The sequence below is a fragment of the Alosa alosa genome, chromosome 23, assembly GCF_017589495.1.
Source record: "Alosa alosa isolate M-15738 ecotype Scorff River chromosome 23, AALO_Geno_1.1, whole genome shotgun sequence".
Lineage (NCBI taxonomy): Eukaryota > Metazoa > Chordata > Actinopteri > Clupeiformes > Clupeidae > Alosa > Alosa alosa.
The window spans coordinates 20767706-20784972 of NC_063211.1; the positions used below are offsets into that span (position 1 = coordinate 20767706).

Consider the following 17267-nt stretch of genomic DNA (forward strand, 5'->3'; position numbering starts at 1 on the left):
GTGGGGCAACACGCCCATGGACGAAGCTGTGCACTTTGGTCACCATGACGTCGTAACGATTCTGCAGGAATACTGTACCCAGTATAGTCCTCCGGAGCCCACGGCAGACAAGGAGACAGCCGAGAAGAACCTGGACGGGTTGCTGTAGAAACACTTGCCCATAACCCTCTGCCACCCCAAGCCCAACCCCCTGACTATTTAAGGCGTTTGTGTTTGTATCTGAGTGTGTGTGTGTGTGTGTGTGTGTGTGTGTGTGTGTGTGTGTGTGTGTGTGCGTTTGTCTGTGCGAGTGTCTGCATGAGAGTGCAGCTCAAGGGGGTATTCCAAGTACGTTTAGTGATAAACCTGGGTAACTTAACTCAGAGTAAGTGGTAAACCTCCTACAACAAGAGCCCTATGGTATTGTTTTGTTAGGAGAATGAAGCTATACAGCTCTTCTATTAGGAGGTTTACCACCTACTCTGTGTTAACTAACCCTTGTCACTAAACCTCGTACTTGGAATACTCCCCTGGTCATCTCACTGGTAGTGTAGCAGTGGATGGTTCGTCATTGAACGTTGAAACTTTGTACAAGTTACTGTATTTTTAATGACGAAGAAGAAGAAGACGAAGAAGAAGAAAAACTAAATATTTTATAGCTGTGTTTGTTTACCTGTTCATGGTGTGGTTGTGATATTTTCTCGCTTGGCATTTTTTGTTTGTTTTTGGTTTGTTTATTTGTTTGTTTGTATTCGCTTTGTTTAGTACTGCACACCCCCTAATTCCCAGATAGTGGAGGATTGTGGGACAGATCTTGCACTAGGCCAGCGCTGGTTAATGGTCAGTTCCCTTGTCATTTCCTATCTATGTCGTAGTGTTCTCTCATTGTGACCACTGTTTGGAACATTGACTCCACACAAAGCGTACATACTCACTTTCCTCTCTGTAATAGTGAAAACATATTTAAGGTATATAAATATATGTGTATAAATATATGAAGATATAAATTTGTATATTAATGTACTGTTAAGATGTCACAAAAAAAAATCTACTTTAGCGCCCTCTAGAATCCTTCTAGAGCCGCAGTGAGAGGATCTAATATAAACAGATTTAATGTGAAGTAAGCGAGTCTTTGGGCAGCTTGTGTTTCGTAGTTAGTGTACAGTACAGGAGGAGCTACTCTGCTGAAGGAGCCGCCTATGTTTCACCAGTCTAAACTCTGAGGGGAAGTTATCGTTCGGCTTATCTATTAGCTTAATATCGGTCCAAGTAGATAGATAATAATATCGCAACTCTCTTGCCTTTCTTTTTTTTCAGCATCCAAACTACAAAATGAAAGTGATTGTTTGAAGATATTTGCACTTTGTCGTTGTTGTTGTTTATTAAGGTGGATGTGTGTAAGTGTAAGGGGCAGTGAAAGCAAAGAATGTGTGTGTCCCCTTTGCCAGAGGCTGAATGGTTGCAAAATCTCATGCTGACTAAATATGTCAGTGGCCACCAGAGGAAAACAAAAACACTACATTGCACATCCTTTGCACCACACTGCTTTGAGTAAGAGGCCGTGGCTATAAAGGCCTTATTGAATGCGAAGCTCAAGTTGTAATTTATTTACCAACAGCCGTTACAATTTCAGAGGAACTATTTAGAAGCCATGCGTTAAAACAATTGGGTGTGATTTCCTATGATTTAGTTGGAGTAGAAAGCAGTTACGGAGACGCATAAAGAATGTTGGAAGAAAAAAATTAAACCAAATGCCGACCTTACAACTCAGTTTTATTGCAGCTTGAAAGACAGAAATAGACATATATCATAAAGTGTCAAATAACAAAATAATACAGGACACAAATAGACTTTGCTGGAAGCATTACTCAATATTAAAGTGCACAGGCCGAGTTGCATCCAAATTCTTAATTATTCGATGATTATCGTGTTATTTCCCCAGTAGGCCAGGCACATACAGCAGACTACACTGTTAATGAAGCTACAGTAGTAGAGCAGGTAGATACATGCACACTGAATGTTTTCACTGTACAAAGTAACTAAGATGTACAAATACACACACGCTCATCACCAGACAGAATCTCTTGTCCTGCTGTAAATCTTGTGATGGAGTAACTGTTGACAATTATGTTTGTGTAAAATTATGTGAGTGTGTGTGTTTTAACGTTTTTGTTTAAGTGTTACGTTAAGACGAATACGATAGGTGTGGTGTGATAGCGGTGAACAATATACAGACATTGCGAGCAACATGACATTGGGGAAAATATCAGAATACTAGCAAATATCACTTTGGTAGGTCCATGGTACTTCAGTGAATATAGCATTATTAGAGTGAGTTTTAATCCTCATATCCTGGTTTTGAGCTTATTCTATTAAAACTATCGGACTGCATGGAGACCCCCAATGCACTATTATTTAATTGGCTAGATGCAAGTGATGCCTCGTCGGGAACGGATCTGAATGTACTGCAGTAATGTTCCAGTTTCCTGTTTTCTTCCCACCCTTCCACGTTTAGCTTCCTGTGCTTAATTATGGATGTGTGAACTTGTCGCAGGCTTTTTGAAATTATTTATTTCACTGACAAATACAAAATAAAAGGTTTAAAAAACAAAAATCATGGCCTGACTAATTATTGGTTCCTTTTTTTATGGTGGAAGGAAGACAGAGTAGAAACAACTAAAAGGGCACACAAGTTTACAGGTATAAATTGAGATAAACTCAGTCCTTTTTATCAGAGTGTGCATACAGAAGAGTCGACAGGACGCGTGTGTTCCCCTGGGGAAAGGCACCTGGTCGGCAAGAACAGACCAGTGGCTCTGCATAGCTCTAGCAGTTGAAGGAAACGGTCAGTTCGAGTCCGAGCACCACTGGGGAAGTTGTGAGAGAAGCGGTCAGAGGTCACTGATTCCTGTAGTCTGCTCTTGCCACTACGGGGGAAGTGAGGGTGTAAAAGATGGAACAGTGTTGTGATGTGATGGGGACGTCTTCCTCTCAACCTCACTGCTCCTCCATCTTGCAATCATCGTCAATGTAATCTGTTTGGAAATTTTGTTTCTGGTGGGGTGCCACAAAGAAAGACGTCAAAAACAAGCACAGGGTGTATGCGCAGGTCTTGAAAAGTAAGGACTTAATTGCGGTTTTTAAAGACCCGGAAAAAACTTCCACTCAAATATCTATTTGAGTGGAAGTCTTGGGGGAAGGTTTACTCATAGATTATACAAATTAAAAAGGTGATCATACACCAAAACGATTATCGAAGAAAAAACACACACAATCCAGTTACAAAACTAAAACTAGAGGTCTGAGTAATGTAATGTAGTTGCAAAAGGTTATGAGTTCGGCAAAAATGTGGAATTTATATGGGAAAAGGGAGACTCATTAATGTTTGCTGTTAAGGTCTTACCCATGTTGTTATAATATTTTATCTTTAGACTTTGCAAGACTTTGCACTTTGCCCATCATTCAAATTAAGGCCCTATGAGTCCCTGACTATCGTCAGTAGCCACATTTACATGGACATGGATGGGTTTTTTGTCATTCCAATTAAACTATCCTGATTCGTGCCGTCTTTAGAATTTTTGATCAGAATTGACGTTGTTGCCTACTTTTCTTTGAGAGGATACAGCAGGCAATCTGATTGACCGTATACATGGATGTTCAATCGGAATAGGAAATGACTACATACACTACCTCTTTCATTCTGATCGGATCAGGCCTTTTTATTCCGATTGAGGTGTTTATATGAGAATTTTTATTCAGATTGAGCTGTTATTCTGTTTCTAATCGGATTAAAAGTGTCCATGTAAACGTGGCTAGTAGTGTCTGCAAGTCCGCTATGTCTTGCTGAACATCCTATGCAACACACTCTACTCGTAACATGGGACACTAATTTCTCTGACTTCACAAGTGGATTTTACGTAATCAAAACTGGAAACATGTGAGGAGGACGTATCCATACCTGCATCTCCTCAATCAGCGGAGTCAAATCGGGCGGCTAGATTAGATAAGAAGAGAGGAAAGCAAAAAACAGTTGAAGAAATACATCAGTATTGAAGTTCAGTAAACATCTCACAATCATACATATTGACAGATGCAGTAGTAATTCCGAGCAAAGGCCTCCTCTGAATTGTAGCTTGAATGTTATTCTACTTTCTGTAAGTCACTTTGGATAAAAGCGTCTCTAAATGGAGACGTACATCTACAAAGTGCTTTGAGTGGCGAGACATTGTGGTGTCAAATCGAAATTAAATAATACAAACTCAAAAAGAAGTCCGCACAGCGTTGATGTATACTGCAGATGATGGCTTTAATGCACTCCGGAGCATTGGATAGTGAAGAAAGCAAGTAAGTAAGTGTGTTAACATCCTCTGGCCGTTGTCCAGCCTTTATACCCCTTCAAGTCATCCCAGACAGCACCCACTCCAGCTTTCCCACCACCTGTGTTTATAGATAACTGACAAAGTACTCCGCCTTTGCCCTCTCATCCTGTTATTCCTACATTCTTTAGGTTTTGCTTACATTTTCTGGCGCCAACCCTTATTTACGACATTTTCTGCCAGGTCTTCCTTTGCTACACTTAAACCAGTCTTCTTTTCCCACACACTGAACATACTACAGAATTCAGTTTCACAAAACAATGATATTACACAGAATAAAGATACTACATAAAAGATATATGAACTAAAGGATATATAAAACCCACGACAACATGGGCACCACCGAGTGACACTGGGGCCACTGTGGCACTGGACGAATCAGTTCCTCTGTGGACTTCACGTGGTGGTGGACAGCAGAGGATGGAGAAAATGTGGAGAGGGAAAAGAACAGCAGCAGAACCTACCATATTTCGCTCCAACTCGCCAAACACCTCTGGAGATAACGGCATCATGCTCTCCTGCAGCTGGGAGGGGTGACTAGGGAGAGGGAGGAAGAGCAGGTCTGTCAGAGAGAGAGTGTCTGTGTGTGTGTGTGCTATTAAAGGAGAATTCCGGTGTGATATTGACCTAAAGTGTATTGAAACATGATACCGAGTGTGAACGTATGTCTCATAGCCCATCTCGGCTTGTCCCCTGCACTCCAAAAATCTGGCTAGTTAGCGATGCTACCAACAGCTTTTTCAATAGTGGTGCTTCGCATCGGCTAGCCATGCAAATAAATCACTGTTTTACACCCATTTACGAGGCTCAATGTATCTCCACACTTCATTGGTAGACTTCCGAGGGCCCTGACATTTAAAACGAGACATTGAGAACTTTGAAAAAGCACTGGTAGTTTACTTACAAGACGATTTATACAGACAGTATCTTCACGGAGTTCAGCGTTTGCATCTTGAATTTAGTCACGATAAGTCGAGCAACGAGTAAGAATGAACAGGTATGATAAGGGATCAGATTCCAAAAATAATTCAGTGGAAATGCATGGATTCCAGTTTCTTCCAGTAGCAGCAACTGGAATCCATGCATTTCCACAAATTCTTTATCCTTTAACACTACAGTACACAGTACAGTGCACTCCCTACAGCAACTTGGAGTGACCACGCAATGAAGAAAAATGGGTGTGTGCAGAGGGAGGGACACATTATTTATTGTAAGTTACAGTGAAGCTGTATTGGGGTTTATTTGGAGAGAGGGAGGAGGTTGAGAATGCATTCTTGCAATATTTTTTTTTATTATGTATTTAAGCTGCTCTTCTATTGCAGCAGTGTTTATCTTGGGAGTGAGGCAGGACATTTTCATTTAGTGCTCTTTCTATTCACGGTTTTGGCTTCCCACTTTCAGGTCTAGATGACCTTATCTGAGACGTGGGTGTATTCAACATTTGGAATGCTTCATCTTAAAATCTTCTGTAATCTCCCATCTTGGTTTGTTTTTTTCCAGGTTCACTTTTGGGCAGAGAGGTCTAAACAGCCAAGCAGAAGCTAGAGGCCACATTTCTGACATGCATGGGCATGTCACAGTCTGTAGTGTGCTCTGCCATGTGAAGTAAATGAATAATCCAAACTAAAAACAACTTCGGTCCTAGGGTCTATTTATGGATGATGAAAATTCAAATCGTTTGGAAGCAAAAATATGTTAATCGGAGGAGTTAAACCATTTTTTGCATTATCGACTAAATGGCTTATAGTGAAAACGCAAGGGCCATGGGGCCACGTCAAAACAAATCACAATTTTTTATACTACTGACAAGCTTCAGAATAGCATTACACTTTGGTGGTAGTGTGGAGAGGGTTCCTACAGACAAATGGAAGTATTGTAAACTAGTGTACAGAGAGGTTATAATAAGGACTGTTTATGAAGTCAGTCCATCTTGCCTCATCTTCCAGTCGCCGCCATCTTAACTTAATGCCACTAACGGTCGACATATTTTTGCTCCCATTTTGAGTTTATCATGCATAAATAGAGTCTAGGTTGTGTGTGTGTGTGTGTGTGTGTGTGTTGTGGATCACAGAGAAAGTACTTACACTTCAGACACTGAGATGAGCTCCGTCCTGATGTAGCCTTCCAGTGGACTCTTTACGTCCATGGGCTCTGGCTCTGAGACAGACACATACACAACAACGAGAGAGAGAAAGAAAGAGAGAGAGAGAGATAGTCTTCAGCCTTTCATAGTATCTCTCACACGTTTGTTTCATAACATTCCCAGTGCTATGCTGGAGTCCCTACTCTGGCCTCAAGTAGACAGAGACAGCAGGAGGGTAGAGGGCTTACTGTCTTTAGGCTTGGTGTAGTACTTCTTGAAGGCGGTGTCCTTGGGGATGTCGGGGTAGAGGTAACGCAGGGGGTTCTCAGGAATATTTTCTGCGGCCATCACGCGGTAGTTTCGGATGATGTCCGGAAGGGTGACAGCCTGCAGCTCCTTCTTAGTATAGGGCTCCACAGAGCGCACCTGGGGCTCATCTACAGCCAGGCAAACACACACACACACACACAGAGAGAATACGTTTTAAACATTTTACATCCATTAACACATAGCACCTAATTTCCTGTGTATTAGCCGCATTGTGTATAAGCCACAGGCAGTGTTGGGGAAGTTACTTTTAAAAAGTAGTGTTTGCTCGTTACTCGTTACTTCTCAAAAAAGTAACCCGTTACTTTACTTAGTTACCCTCTATGGAAAGTAACTTTTTACGTTACTCGTTACTTTTAAGTTACTTTTATGTTGCTCGACTTTGGGCAGAACCCAATATCTGTTCCTAAATGTGTAGGCCTACATAAAGTGCTACTATGGAGGACAACAGGTATTTCTTTTGTGCTCTTTATTATAAAAAATGCCACAAACAGAGCACTTGACAAGAAAACATTGGGCTTATAGGCTTCAACACCACCACTAAAGCTCTATGAAACAATATCAAATAACATAGTCTCGATACATCTTAATTAGGCATATAGGTGAACACAAATATACTATATGAGTCCTTATTTTATAGCCTTATACTCTTTCATTAAACAGGCGCTCCTCCAAAGCTAGTGTGGCAGTTGAGTTACCGGCAGTGGACAAAATCAGGGCACAGTGTAGGCTAAAAATAACACTTACATTCCTCCCCTTAGTTTCGAGTAACGTGAATACCGCCATCCCTCAGAAGTTACCGGTGGCTGAGTCTCGCTTGCTATGATTGCTCTTCGTTGCCACCTGCCTCTGTCACGTTCCATGTGGAGCTATGATTGCACTTCATGCTACCAGCCTCGGTCACGTAGGCTGCCGTAGGCTGGCGTAACATTGCGCCGATATGAAAAAAGTAACTACGTTACGTTACCAAATTTTCAGTAGTAGCGCGTTACATTACTTTTTACTCTAAAAAGTAGTTACGTTACTGTAACTCTGTCACAACCGGTCCAGAAGCCTCGTTTCCTAGCCTGTGACTTGAGATGCCTTTGCTGCTCGGTCCGGGTTTTCCTTCTGCCTTGGCTTTTGGTTGACTGACAAGGGAGGTCCCAATCACCTGTGTTTGCTCTGCTAATCCACCTCCTCGTCAGTTTGCCATGCCATGCCATGTGGAACACTCTTTGCCAGATCGTCCTCGTCTTTCAATTATTGCCATGCCATGCCATGTGGAACACTTTGATTTTGCCAGATCGTCCGCCTTTCAGTGTGGATTCTTGCCTGTTGTCTCATGTTCTTGCTGGATTCTACTGTTTTTGCCATATTGCTTTTGGACTTTGATTTTGCCTGATTTTGGAAACTTTTTGCTTGGACTTTTGCTTTTGCTCTTTATTTACTGCCTGTTCTGACTGCCTGTTTGCTCTAGCCGCTTTTAACTGCCCGCGCCTTGTACCCTCTGCCTGTTTTGCCACTTAGATCTGCTTGAGCCCTACCTGTACTGCTGCCTGTGTACTCTGCCTGTTTTTGCCACTCTGGAGATCTGCTCGAGCCCTGCCTGTACTGTTGCCTGTGTGCGAACTCTGCCTGTTTTGCCACTCTGGAGATCTGCTCGAGCCCTGCCTGTACTGCTGCCTGTGTACCGAACTCTGCCTGTTTTTGCCACTCTGGAGATCTGCTTGAGCCCTGCCTGTACTGCTGCCTGTGTACCGAACTCTGCCTGTTTTTGCCACTCTGGAGATCTGCTTGAGCCCTGCCTGTACTGCTGCCTGTGTACCGAACTCTGCCTGTTTTTGCCACTCTGGAGATCTGCTTGAGCCCTGCCTGTACTGCTGCCTGTGTACCGAACTCTGCCTGTTTTTGCCACTCTGGAGATCTGCTTGAGCCCTGCCTGTACTGCTGCCTGTGTACCGAACTCTGCCTGTTTTTGCCACTCTGGAGATCTGCTTGAGCCCTGCCTGTACTGCTGCCTGTGTACCGAACTCTGCCTGTTTTTGCCACTCTGGAGATCTGCTTGAGCCCTGCCTGTACTGCTGCCTGTGTACCGAACTCTGCCTGTTTTTGCCACTCTGGAGATCTGCTTGAGCCCTGCCTGTACTGCTGCCTGTGTACCGAACTCTGCCTGTTTTTGCCACTCTGGAGATCTGCTTGAGCCCTGCCTGTACTGCTGCCTGTGTACCGAACTCTGCCTGTTTTTGCCACTCTGGAGATCTGCTTGAGCCCTGCCTGTACTGCTGCCTGTGTACCGAACTCTGCCTGTTTTTGCCACTCTGGAGATCTGCTTGAGCCCTGCCTGTACTGCTGCCTGTGTACCGAACTCTGCCTGTTTTTGCCACTCTGGAGATCTGCTTGAGCCCTGCCTGTACTGCTGCCTGTGTACCGAACTCTGCCTGTTTTTGCCACTCTGGAGATCTGCTTGAGCCCTGCCTGTACTGCTGCCTGTGTACCGAACTCTGCCTGTTTTTGCCACTCTGGAGATCTGCTTGAGCCCTGCCTGTACTGCTGCCTGTGTACCGAACTCTGCCTGTTTTTGCCACTCTGGAGATCTGCTTGAGCCCTGCCTGTACTGCTGCCTGTGTACCGAACTCTGCCTGTTTTTGCCACTCTGGAGATCTGCTTGAGCCCTGCCTGTACTGCTGCCTGTGTACCGAACTCTGCCTGTTTTTGCCACTCTGGAGATCTGCTTGAGCCCTGCCTGTACTGCTGCCTGTGTACCGAACTCTGCCTGTTTTTGCCACTCTGGAGATCTGCTTGAGCCCTGCCTGTACTGCTGCCTGTGTACCGAACTCTGCCTGTTTTTGCCACTCTGGAGATCTGCTTGAGCCCTGCCTGTACTTGTTCTTGCTGGATTTACTGTTTTTGACCAAGGATTGTTTTGGACTTTGATTTTGCCTGAACCTTTTGGAAACTTTTTTGCTTGGACTTTGCTTTGCTCTTTGTTACCGACCTCTGCCTGTTCTGACACGTGAGTCTTGCCCTGGCGCTTTGCTTAACTGCCTGCGGCCACCGCAATAATACCGAACTCTGCCTGTTTTGCCACTCTGGAGATCTGCTTGAGCCCTGCCTGTACTGCTGCCTGTGTACCCGAACTCTGCCTGTTTTGCCACTCTGGAGATCTGCTCGAGCCCTGCCTGTACTGCTGCCTGTGCTTTTTAGCCTACTAAGTTGACTCTGCCTGCAAAGTGGTTTTGCCTGGCTGCCTATTTTTGTGTTCTTCAACATTAAAACCTAATTAACCTTTAATCAGCTTCTGAGTCTGCTTTTGGTTCCACAGTCCCTTACCTGGCCTCACCGGCCCTGACAAACTTGTTACTTTGTAACACGTTACACACAACACTGGCCACAGGACAGTGTTTTATGCAAGTTAAAAGAAACAAAACCATATTAATACCATACTAACTGCCCCCGTGTATTAACCTCATAGCTGAAAACAATTTTCAAAATCAATGTATACGCCGCGGCTAATAGTTGGGAAATTACGGTAAGCACCTAATGGCTTGACTTCATACTCCTATTTCCATCTACGATACAGCACTTGCACGAGGTTGGTGGCTGCAGCATCTAACAGTAGCAGCTCAAGCAGATCTAGTTCGCCAAGACCAACCATACTACCACACTTATAAACAAAGCTTATAAACACCTGAGAGCTTTTCCTGTCTGAGATGTCATTATGTTTAGTACTGGTCTTGTGTGTCATATTTATGCGTGTGCACACGATACAGCACTTGAGAAAACCTGCAGGACAAAAACAACTCTCTGGCATTGGCACTTTCAGGACTTTGTACAAATACCAGTTCAAGATGGATGGATGTGATGTATAACACGTCTCCCAGAAAACAGTTACCACTAGATCCTCATGTCCAGAAGACATGCACACCTGTTGACTTACTCTACTGCCTCAGTTGCCCTCTATAAATAGTATTTGCCAGGTGCAACGGCCTCAACATTGTCAGAGTGTGTGTGTGTGTGTGTGTGTGTGTGTGTGTACATGGACACTTGTTTTAATTCCAAGCTGTTGAAATATCAGTCACTTGCTGACACCATCATAAACCTGGGGTTTCAATGCAAACGTATCGTTCTTGTGTTTGGGAGTCTTGGACATGTGCACAAACCTGTTTTACGTGGACGAAGCAAGTGCCAAATGCAAAAAGGCTAGCCAAATACTGCTCCATTTCTGCAATAATAGGTTGTGTATTCAACGACGATGCCATGTTTACCCATAAACATTAGTGAAGCAAGGATGAATAGCACTAAGTATTCTGTTTTGGATCAGACTTGTCTAACAAGAAACTGTGTGTTTCTTGAATTTCCCCTGGGGATCAATAAAGTATCTATCTATCTATCTATCTATCTATCTATCTATCTATCTAAACCTGTAACATACTTCTATCAATGTGTGTCAATTCTTTCCCTTAAGTGTTAAGATCCACATAAAAGCATTAAAGTGTTTTTTTGTGGTGTGTGTAGTCCTCACAATTGGCAGAATGTTCCTCCCAGCTTAAGGTGGTGTGTGGGTGTGTGTGTGTGTATGTGTGTGTGTGTGTGTTACCATTGGTGCCCAGCTCTACCCAGCTGAAGGTGATGGCTCCGTCCCGGTTGCTCTCACTGAAGCGAAGCAGAAAGGTGCCCTGGGCCCTGTTATTTAGCAGGACCTTCCCACGATCCTTACTCACAAAACCCATGATGCATCTGCACACCGCCGAGGAGAGGGACGGAGGGAGAATATGAGAGGAGGACAAACAGAGAGACAAAGAGAGAATATAAGAGAGAGTTCACAAGATTTTGGGAGATATGTGACTTGAATGACTATCTCAGAAGATAAAACCCATATTTAATCTCATCGCATTGCATCACTTACTAGAAACGCAGACGATTCGAAATTGTGTTTTTCTGACTTGTTGAAAATATTGGTTACGTTTTGCACAAAGCTGTAATGGAAATTCAGCTTGTGTATAAGTGTGTGTTGAGCTGTTAAAACACAGGGAAACGTTCTGAGCAATGTTGCTGGGCAATGTTCCTAAGTATGGTGGTTCTGGCAAGTGTCCATTGATATTGACCACCATTTTCTTTTAAATAATGACTTCAATCAAATTTTTCATGATCATCTAATCAGAACACATGGAACAGGTTATGCGGTTGCCCAGCAATGTTGCTCAAAAAGCTGCCACATGTATACCGGTAATCACCATTATGTATAGTATGTGTACACTGCATCCTGACCAGTTTATTTATTTACAGCTATGTATAGATTTCTAATTTATAGTGTCATGAGCAGTGTGCCTACCCATCATTCCACAGGGACAGCAGGTGTCTCTTGATGAGGTCCAGAATAGCGTCAATCCACAGCCAAAAGGTGAAGTTCCGCTCACTGCCTCCCTGTCAGAGAGAAAAAAAAAAGGGGGGGGGGGGGCTTATTGCGTCTGTCACTGCCGCCTTATCAGGGAATAAAAGAGGATGGTGTGTGTGTGCGTGTGTGCGTATGTGTGTGTGTGCGTGAGTGAATGAGCCGTAACTCACCCTGCAGAATTTATTCCAGGACACAGTAGCCTCTGAATCCTGCGCTGCCTTGGGCCCTGAGAGAAAACCGTATGATTGGACAGCGTCATAGAACAGCAACTACACTCCGTTCTAAGTGTGTAAAACACACTAATCTCACTCTAAATGTGTAACAACACACTGATAATCTAACTTGTAACAAAACATTGATCATGTAAGGGATAATGTATTGTCTGCCGGTAATTGTCAGCAAATAAGTCCCGACAGGGAGAACAGAACTGAGGTTTTGCTTCGACCTGAAGGGACTTATTTTCTGATAATTTCCGGCGGACAATACATAATCCCGCTTATTACACGGCTACTTGCCAAAACGAGAAAAGAAACCTAACACAATGGGTCTTTACAATTATTTTTTGTTTCGTGTCTTCTGCTGACAAAATAAATAGTTCTCCACACAGATAGAACTTGACAGTTTCAGGTGTTGCGTGGCAACGTCTTACTAGCTTACTTTCCCTTTCAATGAAATTCCATTGCAATAAGCGAACAGACGTCTTGCGGAGGGATATGAAAGACGTTAATCAACCCGTTGCCATTGACAGCGGTGATTATACACTTTGCCGGTGATTTATGTAGATTTAACATTGGGCCTTCCCAACGTTCGGGCCTTTCATGTGAATGGAACTTTCTACAGCACTCTGAAGAGCCGTGTAATAAATATTATTATTTCAGGTGCTATTTCCACTGTAAACCTATTGCTAATCCTTACCCTACTCATAAACACAGTCGTGTTCTTCACTGTAAGCAGTGTAGTAGTGTTCTTCATTGCTCCTTCAACAGAACACTGGCACTGTCATTTCACATATAAGCTAATCAACATCTATTATACATACTTTATTTGCAAACAACAGCAATGATAGAGGATTATTAAATATTATATAGACTCAGTCACACAAAGTCCAACAACACTAATAGAGCGCATGTGTATGGCAGGCAACAATAACACACACACACACAGAGTGTGTTAATGTGTGTATGTACATGTACTGTATATGTAAGTGTCTATACAAATTAACATCTATAATTAGTTACACCTGTAACAGTCTGTATACATTTCTATAAAAGCATCTGCCAAATTAACATCTACTCAAGCAGGTTGGAAACCACGATCCATCATTAGTTGTCTTACACCTTTGGATAACAGTGTGTTAGTCTTTAATGTATGCATAAATATATGTGTGTTTACATGCAAATTTAAATGTAGCTTGTTTGATATTTCAATGGGGCTTGTTTTGATATTTCAAACTGGCTTGGTTGGAATTTCAATGTGGCTTGTTTTGATAGCTCAATGTCCTTGCTTAGTTCAATGGGGCTTGTTTGAAATTTCAATGTGGCTTGTTTTCAATTTCAAGCAAAATGTAAACTTGTGTGGAGCTGAATCTGTGTGTGTGTGTGCTAAATTGTATTATGTTTGTACTCAAATGCAGGTGTGTTAGTGAAACATGTGGGTATCCATCATTTAATATGTGTTTTAAGTCCTGTAGCATGTTTTGAATTTCAATGGGGCTTGTTTTGATATTTCAATGGGGCTTATCATATTTCAATGGGGCTTGTTTGATATTTCAATGGGGCTTGTTTTGTATTTATGTTTGTACACCAAAATGTGAGGTAAGGTTCCTTATGTGGGTATGTGTATGCATAAATATGAGGTTTTAAGGAGCCAATGTCGCATGTCTTGATATTTCAAATGTAGCTTGTTTTGATATTCAATGGGCTTGCTTCCTTTGATATTTCAATGTGTTTGTTTTGATATTTCAATGGGCTTGTTTGATATTTCAATGTAGCTTGTTTTGATATTTCAATGGGCTTGTTTTGATATTTCAATGTGGCTTGTTCTTGGATATTTCAATGTAAGCGTCTATACAAATTAACATCTATAATTAGTTACACACACACACACAGAGTGTGTTAATGTGTTGGATAGTACAAGTCTCTTGTGTATATGTAGTGTCTATACAAATTATCATCTATAATGAATACATGCAAATGTAAAGTTTGTATGGAGCAAGAAGCTCTAAGTCTCTTGTACAACAAGCTTTGGATAAAAGCATCTGCCAAATGAATACATGCAAATGTAAACCCCCACCAACCTGTGTCTGGCACTTACACTACCCACATATCAGTGGCTAAATGTGTGTGTGTGTGTGTGTGTGTGTGTGTGTGTGTATTATGTTTGTACTCAAATGTGAGGGTTGGCATAACATGTGTTTTGAGCGCCAATGTAGCATGTTTTGATATTTCCAATGGGGCTGGCTATTTCAATGGGGCTTGTTTTGAGGTCCTGCAAGCCACCAACCTGTGTCTGGCACTTACACTACCCACATATCAGTGACAAGCCTTCAGAATGTGTGTGTGTGTGTGTATTATGTTTGTACACCAAATGTGAGTGTGTGTTAGTCTTTATGTGGGTATGTGTATGCATAAATATGTGTTTTAAGGAGCGTCAATGTCGCATGTTTTGATATTTCAATGGAGCTTGTTTTGATATTTCAATGGGGCTTGTTTTGATATTTCAATGGGGCTTGTTTTGATATTTCAATGGGGCTTGTTTTGATATTTCAATGGGGCTTGTTTTGATATTTCAATGTGGCTTGTTTTGATATTTCAATGTAGGCTTGTTGTTGTAGTTGATGTTGTAGTTGTTGTAGTTGATGTTGTAGTTGTTGTTGTTGTTGTGGTGACTGACCCAGAAGCTTTTCCCCCAGCATGTTGAGCTGTTCCCCATTGAGTCCCCGCTTGGTGACGGAGGAGAACTGCCAACTGAGGACCTCCGAGAGCTGACTCCACGTGGCCTGTGGCGGCTTCATGAAAAACAGCATGTTCTATAGATGCGCACACACACACACACACACACGCGCACACACATAGGCACACACACACGCGCACACACATAGGCACACGCACACACACACACAGCAACACACACACGCACACAGAGGGATCATAGAGGGATGTCTTTTTTGGGTAAGTGGTTTTGGTATCATGTTGAAATTAATTTCGCGCGTGTATTGCGGGCGATAGCGCGTCGCGTCGCGTCGGCGCGGCGCGTCGTGTACCTGGGGTTCGGTGGTCAGCATGTTGTACCACATGACGGAGGCCCAACCACTGGGCAGCTGGCACACGTTGGAGATGACCACTACAGGCAGGGAGCTGGCCTACAGCCCACAGACAGAGAGAGCGAGGGAGTGAGAGATGCAGAGAGAGAGAGGAGGGGAGGGAGTTTTTGTGAAAAGGGAGTGAGACGGGGGGAGTGAAACCAAATGCAATCCCAATTCAGGGTACAGGTGGAAAAAAAATGAAATCAAATTGAATGGATGGGTTTGCCCCATTGTGTGTGGGTACGCGAAGTCTCACAGCTCTACCTCCAGTTTGATGACCTGTCCGCCATGACAGAGTTCTGCCTCGAAGTTAAAGATGTGGAGCTCCTCGGTCACGATCAGGGGCCCCTACCACAGAAACACACACAGTCATACACAACAATCACACGGCATCACACACAGTCATCGCGAAACCCCCTCTCACACACAGAACGATGCAGTCTCACGCGGTCCAACGCCATCAAATACAGGCATACATTGTTTTCATGGTTGGCTAGAGCAGTGTTTCTCAAAGTGTGGTCCGGGGACCACTGGTGGTCCGCGAGCAGACGTGGTAAAATATGATATAGATGAGTTGTTTGCAATATTGAACCAACTTGTATGTAAATCCAAACAGTTCTGCAACACTGTCTATGTAAGATATGCCAGTTTAAATCATATGAATCCTCTGACACAATAAGCAAAATGAAAATACAATAAGCAAGGTGGTTCAGTGAGTAGGCCTATTGTGCTGATATACTGTTGAAGTAGGTCTAATCTATTTTTTTTTAGCTAGGTGGTCCATGCATTTTTTATTGGTTAAGTGGTCCTCCATCTGAAAAAGTTTGAGAAACACTGGGCTAGAGCACGGATTTATCACTATATGCTTGAGTCACTTTCCGAGATTTATTACTGGTAGAAGTCCCAGGGAATGAAACATTCATCCTGTCATTGTTCGTCCTGTTTAGTTCACGCCACTCCCGTTTAGTTCACACCCTAGCCTGTATATGCTCCCATTGGGTGACATTATAAAAAAGGATAACATCTCTTTCCACCTCTATGCAGATGACTCTCAGCTGTACTTGCCTCTAAAATCTAGGGACTCCATACAATCTCTCCTGGTCTGTCTTGAAGACATCAGAATTTGGATGGCTAACAACTTCCTCCAGCTAAATAGCGACAAGACAAAAGTCATCATTTTTGGTCCTCCCAAGGCAAGATGTACTGTAGATGCACCGACCTTGTTCAGCCCTACTCAGTTCAAAGGTCCCTGAGAACCTCAGACAAAGGGCTTCTGCATGTGCCCCGCTCACGGCTCAAACAGAGGGGTGATAGAGCCTTTGCAGTTGCTGCTCCACGTCTTTGGAACCAGCTCCCCCTGGATATTAGATCTGCTTCCTCCATTTCTGCCTTCAAATCCAGGCTAAAAACCCACCTTTACTCCATGGCCTTCCTTGTTCCCTAACCCTGTACTTCTGCTCATCATATGTATGTCTGTGTTGTGTGCCCTGATATTGAAGGTTTCCTTTTAATTATGTTTTTAATGTTCTTATGACTATTGGTCCAATGTGTTTTTCTGTATTATCTGTCTTAGTCTTTATCTTAGTTGTCTGCTGTACAGCACTTTGGTCAGTTTATGCTGTGTTTAAATGTGCTCTAAACAGCATTGGTCCAGTTCCATTACCTAGTGCTAAACAGCATTGGTCCAGTTCCATTACCTAGTGCTAAACAGCATTGGTCCAGTTCCATTACCTAGTGCTAAACAGCATTGGTCCAGTTCCATATTGGACAAAACATACTTTACTCTGCTACACCTCTACATGTTTGAGATATTTACACTTC

General features: G+C 43.0%; 2 protein-coding genes across 7 annotated transcripts in view; one reads left to right on the top strand and one right to left on the bottom strand.

Moving 5' to 3' along the window:
- The window catches only part of glsa (glutaminase a), a 42646-nt gene extending 40053 nt beyond the window's left edge, over window positions 1-2593 (top strand). For all 6 annotated transcript variants that reach the window (XM_048234421.1, XM_048234422.1, XM_048234423.1 and 3 more), the window contains one exon: window positions 1-2593. In XM_048234421.1, coding sequence (XP_048090378.1) covers window positions 1-148 — 148 coding nt within the window. In that variant the 3' untranslated portion in view covers window positions 149-2593.
- Window positions 1736-17267, bottom strand: part of stat1a (signal transducer and activator of transcription 1a) — a 27609-nt gene continuing 12077 nt past the window's right edge. Inside the window, exons 15-25 of the mRNA XM_048234420.1 lie at window positions 15711-15794; window positions 15405-15503; window positions 15035-15170; window positions 12313-12368; window positions 12080-12171; window positions 11345-11484; window positions 6687-6875; window positions 6440-6512; window positions 4820-4892; window positions 3938-3973; window positions 1736-3033 (exon numbers count right to left, since the gene is read on the bottom strand). Coding sequence (XP_048090377.1) covers window positions 2977-3033; window positions 3938-3973; window positions 4820-4892; window positions 6440-6512; window positions 6687-6875; window positions 11345-11484; window positions 12080-12171; window positions 12313-12368; window positions 15035-15170; window positions 15405-15503; window positions 15711-15794 — 1035 coding nt within the window. The 3' untranslated portion in view covers window positions 1736-2976. The remainder of the gene's footprint in view (window positions 3034-3937; window positions 3974-4819; window positions 4893-6439; window positions 6513-6686; window positions 6876-11344; window positions 11485-12079; window positions 12172-12312; window positions 12369-15034; window positions 15171-15404; window positions 15504-15710; window positions 15795-17267) is intronic.